The 5,024-nt window shown below is 45.5% G+C and overlaps 1 protein-coding gene across 1 annotated transcript; it reads right to left on the bottom strand.

Annotated features, from left to right (window-relative positions):
* On the bottom strand, positions 1 to 2,400 carry LOC128050601 (protocadherin beta-10-like). Its single transcript, XM_052642883.1, has one exon. The coding sequence runs from the start codon at positions 2,398 to 2,400 to the stop codon at positions 1 to 3; it is 2,400 nt and encodes a 799-aa protein (XP_052498843.1).
* Positions 2,401 to 5,024: the final 2,624 nt, after the last annotated feature.

The following is a 5,024-nucleotide window of genomic DNA, read 5'->3' as shown; positions in this document are numbered from 1 at the left end:
TTACTGAATATTAAATCCAACGCTATTGCGAAATGTGGGATTTTCGTCACTATTTCTCCCAGGATCTTGTGCCTGAACAGTGGGGAGAATCGGCTTCAAGAATTTGAACTCATTCGTCCCAGTCCCTCCCATCAGACACACCTCATACTGGTAGCTCTGCGACAGGGTCCCCGTGCCGCTGACGTCCACCAGGTGGCCCGGGAAGTGGCCCTCGGGCACCGGGCAGCGACCCGCCGAGCCCGCCCCGCCCCTCCTGCACAGCCGCACCGCCACGAACACCAGCACCGAGAAGAGGAAGAGCGACGACACCGACGCCAAGGCCACCACCAGGTAGACGGTGAGCGGGTCGGCCGGCGCCGCGGCCGCCGCTTCCGCTTCCGGGGGCGGCAGGTAGGGCTGCGAGAAGCCGTCCACCAGCAGCACGTGCAGCGTGACGCTGGCCGACAGCGGCGGCTCGCCGTTGTCCTTGACCAGCACCACCAGCCGCTGCTTGGGCGCGTCGCGCTCGCTCAGCAGCCGCGCCGTGCGCACCTCGCCGTTGTGCGCCCACACGCCGAACAGCCCGGGCTCCGTGGCCTTGAGCAGCTGGTACGACAGCCAGGCGTTCTGGCCCGCGTCGCCGTCCACCGCCACCACCTTGGTCACCAGGTAGCCCGGCTCGGCCGCCCTGGGCACCAGCTCGGTGCAGGGCGCCGAGGCGTTCTGCAGCGGGTAGAGCACGAAGGGCGCGTTGTCGTTGGCGTCCGCCACGAGCACGCGCACCAGCGCCTGGCTGCTGAGCGCCGGCGAGCCGCGGTCGGTGGCGCCCACGCGGAACTCGAAGGCCCGCAGGGCCTCGTAGTCCAGGGACGTGAGGGCGAAGAGGTGGCCGTTGTCGGGGTTGATGGACACGAGGGAGGCGAGGGGCACGAGCGGGTCGGGGGGCGGCAGCAGCGAGTAGGTGACCTGGGCGTTGGCGCCCGCGTCTGTGTCTGTGGCGCTGACGCTGCCGATGTGCAGGGCGGGGCTGTTGTTCTCGCGGACCCACAGGGTGTAGGAGGTCTGGGTGAAGGCGGGGGCGTTGTCGTTGACGTCGGACACCAGCACGGTTATGTTGTGCTCGGTTTTCAGTCTGGGGGTTCCCATGTCAGTGACCGTGATGGTGATGTTGTACTCCGCTTGCCTTTCTCTGTCCAGTGCCCCTTCTGTCATTAGGATGTAAAAATTCTCCACAGAGGGTTTCAGAAGAAACGGCAGATGGTCCTGAATGAAGCAAACTGTCTTTCCATTTTCTCCCGAATCTCTGTCTTTAATCCTGAAAACAGCCAATGCTGTCTCAGGACAGTTCTCTACCACATGGTTGGAAAGTGATGATATGATCAGTTCAGGGGCATTGTCGTTGGTGTCTAATACCTCGACCCAAACTGAGCATTTTGAAGAAAGGCCCCCACCGTCGATTGCCTGTATATTTATTTTGTAAGACTTTACTAGTTCATAATCAAGCAACAGTCTGAGTATGATTTCTCCAGAAAAAGGATTGATATGAAAGGTTGTTAGAATATCTTCAGAAGCATCAAAAAATGAATAGGATATGTCTGCATTGATTCCAGAGTCTGCATCTCCTGCAGAGACTTGAGCAATAAAGGACCCTACTGGGCTGTTCTCCGGAGCCTGGGTCTCATAGATTGCCTGCGAAAACTGAGGGGCATTGTCGTTGACATCCAGGATCACAATGTGTATATTAGTGGCTCCAGACCTGGGTGGCAACCCACCATCCAGCGCTGTGAGTGTTAAGCTGAACTCTTGCTGTTTCTCCCGATCCAGCGCCCTGTCCAGTACTAGCTCTGGATATATTATGCCTTCATCACTGCCACTAATTTTAATATGGAAAAAAGAGTTGAGGTTGATAGTATAGTTCTGGATACCATTAAGTCCTCCATCTGAATCTTGTGCTCTTTCTAGTTGAAATGAGGTCCCTTCAGCTGTATTTTCTAATATTTTTAAGACTGTCTCTTTATCTCGAAAAACTGGTGAATGATCATTTATGTCCCTCACCCTCAGCTCAATCCGGTAAATCTGAAAGGGATTATCCATTAAAATTTGAAAATACAGCATACAGGGTTCTCTGGAGCCACACAGCTTCTCCCGGTCCAGTTTTTCATTTGTAAGCAAATCCCCAGTTTGAGAGTCCAGGAGCAAGTGTTGTTTGTTATCATCAGAGACCACCCGCGCTCCCCTTGCAAGCAACTCCTTGTCCCCCAGCCCCAGATCCTTAGCTATATTGACTACAAAGGATCCTCTCTCTGTTTCCTCTGTCACCGAGTAACGTCCAAACCCAGAGCCTGCGAAGGATACTCCCCCAAACAGAAAAAGAAACAGGACTTGCCTTTGTCTTGAGGAGGGAAATCGTCTAGCCTCCATAGCTGCTTCTGAACACGTCTTTCATTAATATTGGTAACAATCACCGATTCCACTGTAAATAAACAGCAGTCGCAAACCGCAGATCTACACCGTGTAGTAGCAAAGGTCTGGGTATGTTGTATAACCCCGTTTTCTAATCTTGGGTTGCTACATAGCTTTTCTCCCTGGTCTACCTGCCGCTATCTTCCTTTTTATGTCAGTGACTCACCGCAGCACTCTCAGTTCGTTCAGGTTTTTACCCCCGTCTCTTTAGCCTGCAGCGCCACCGCGTGGCCTCCAACAGACTCAAATTGTTGTACCCAATTTGTGCGCTTGTATCTTTATTTAAATGTTTCATTTTTCTTTTGTATCATTAAAAATAATGTTAAGATAGGGAACTGTTCATTTTGTTGAAATTTTTCACTGCTTATGGGGAAAGTTAAAAATTCATCCGTTGATGGCAATGATAACCCTGTATGCGAGACCGCAAAAGAGACACATGTATATAGAACAGTCTTTTGGACTCTGTGGGAGAGGGAGAGGGTGGGATGATTTGGGAGAATGGCATTGAAACATGTATAATATCATATAAGAAACGAATCGCCAGTCTAGGTTCGATGCAGGATACAGGATGCTTGGGGTTGGTGCACTGGGATGACCCAGAGGGATGGTATGGGGAGGGAGGTGGGAGGGGGATTCAGGATTGGGAACACGTGTACACCCGTGGCGGATTCATGTTGATGTATGGCAAAACCAATACAATATTGTAAAGTAAAATAATAATAATAAAATTTTAAAAAAGAGCCTCCTTTTCAGGTGAAAAAAAATCATCAGTTGAAAAAATAATGTGTCTAGCAGTTAAATCTGTCCATTGTGCTAGATTTTAGTTCTAAGCCTTTCACTGCTGACACTTCTCCCAAGTAATACAAGGAATCCAAAGGAAAACTAGTGACCTCCAAGATCACCAAAGGAACAGATTCTACATTTCCAAAACTTGAGCATTAGAAACACCAAAAACTGAGAAAAGAAAATTTTCACACCTTCTTTAACAAATTTCTTCCAAATTACATTGCCCAAATAGAATCATTATTGTATAATCTAGAAAGAAGCATTTAAGGCTATATCTTCTCTGTGCTCCCCTAAAAACCTGTTTAATTGCCTTGTAAATATTGTTTCCAATAATCTGTCCCTTCTTCAAATGTGACCTGGTTAAGGAATGGAACTTCAGTATGGAAACTATGTCTTGATCATCGAGGCATGCATAAATAAACTCTAGTGAGTAGGACATGAAATATTTCAGTGCCTTACCATTTGAAAAATTGTATTCTTTCACTCATTCTTTGCAATTTGTTCCCTTTCTTTCACATGTCTTTGTTTTTCTTACATCAGTTTTAAAATATATGCAGAATTAAAGCAGGGACTGACCTCTTTCTTAAGGTCCTTCTTAATTCAAGTGGGATCTAATTTCATGCACAAAATAAAAAGTAGACCACACTAATGCCTGTCCTAACTACTGAAAATAAGAACAGCATTATAAACTCTGCCTCACAGAGAATTTTGTCCAAGGCCCTAATATCTAGGGGGAAATCTCTGTTTTCCTCAACAGTAAGCAAGATATACAGATTAAACTGAGAAATATTGTACAAGGAAAGGGATAGATACTGTCTGAAACACTCAAATTGTTCAATATAAAAGCCATAGAGTATAAACCGCTGCTGGATGACTTCTGTTTTTCAACTGAATGGGACTGCATTGTTAGCCCCCCAAAATTTAACAGGAATATCTGATTTTTTTCATACAAAATTAAAAGCAAAAAACTATTAAACATTTCTATGTGATACTATAGAATAATATTTTTGCTTTTTTGTTTGCAAACATATATGCACACTCAGTATCCTAAAATCATGTTTCTTATTTTCAGATAAGAGACATCACACAATGGAAATACTATATTTTAAATAAGTAAATGTCAATACAGAATGTTTTAAAAATTAACATAGTTTAAGAAAATTGCTATAATGAAAATATAGATTGACAAGTCACCCAAAATACCAGTTTTGAAAAAAAATAAAAGAATATCAAATAGTAAACATACAGATCCCATGCAGCAGATTATCTTAGTAACTGAAGAAGTATTAAGAACTGACATTTAAAATGTAAAAACAAAGTCAATAAAGATACATAAGTGGAGAAAATGTGGTAATACCAACTTTGACGATAAAGCCTATTTCACTCGTTGGGATTATGGTGAGAAATGCTTCACTGAACTGAGCTATGAATCAAAGGAAACTTGTGAAGTTAAACAAAGTTGTAAATTGAGGATAAACACAACAGAGAAAATTAAATACTACCTTATCGGTGCTGGCAATATTTTAAACAAAAAATAGAGGTAGAAAATGTCTTTATTAAATAAGTTCCTATTAGGGGACTTCCCTGGTGCCTCAGACGGTAAAGCGTCTGTGTACAAGGCAGGAGACCCAGGTTCGATCCCTGGGTGGGGAAGATCCCCTGGAGAAGGAAATGGCAATCCACTCCAGTACTATTGCCTTGAAAATCCTGTGAACAGAGCAGCCTGGTAAGCTACAGTCCATGGGGTCACAAAGAGTCGGACACGACTGAGCGACTTCACTTTCACTTATCAATTA

The sequence above is a fragment of the Budorcas taxicolor genome, chromosome 7 (genome assembly GCF_023091745.1).
Source record: "Budorcas taxicolor isolate Tak-1 chromosome 7, Takin1.1, whole genome shotgun sequence".
Classification (NCBI taxonomy): domain Eukaryota; kingdom Metazoa; phylum Chordata; class Mammalia; order Artiodactyla; family Bovidae; genus Budorcas; species Budorcas taxicolor.
This window is presented reverse-complemented; position numbering and strand designations above follow the sequence as displayed.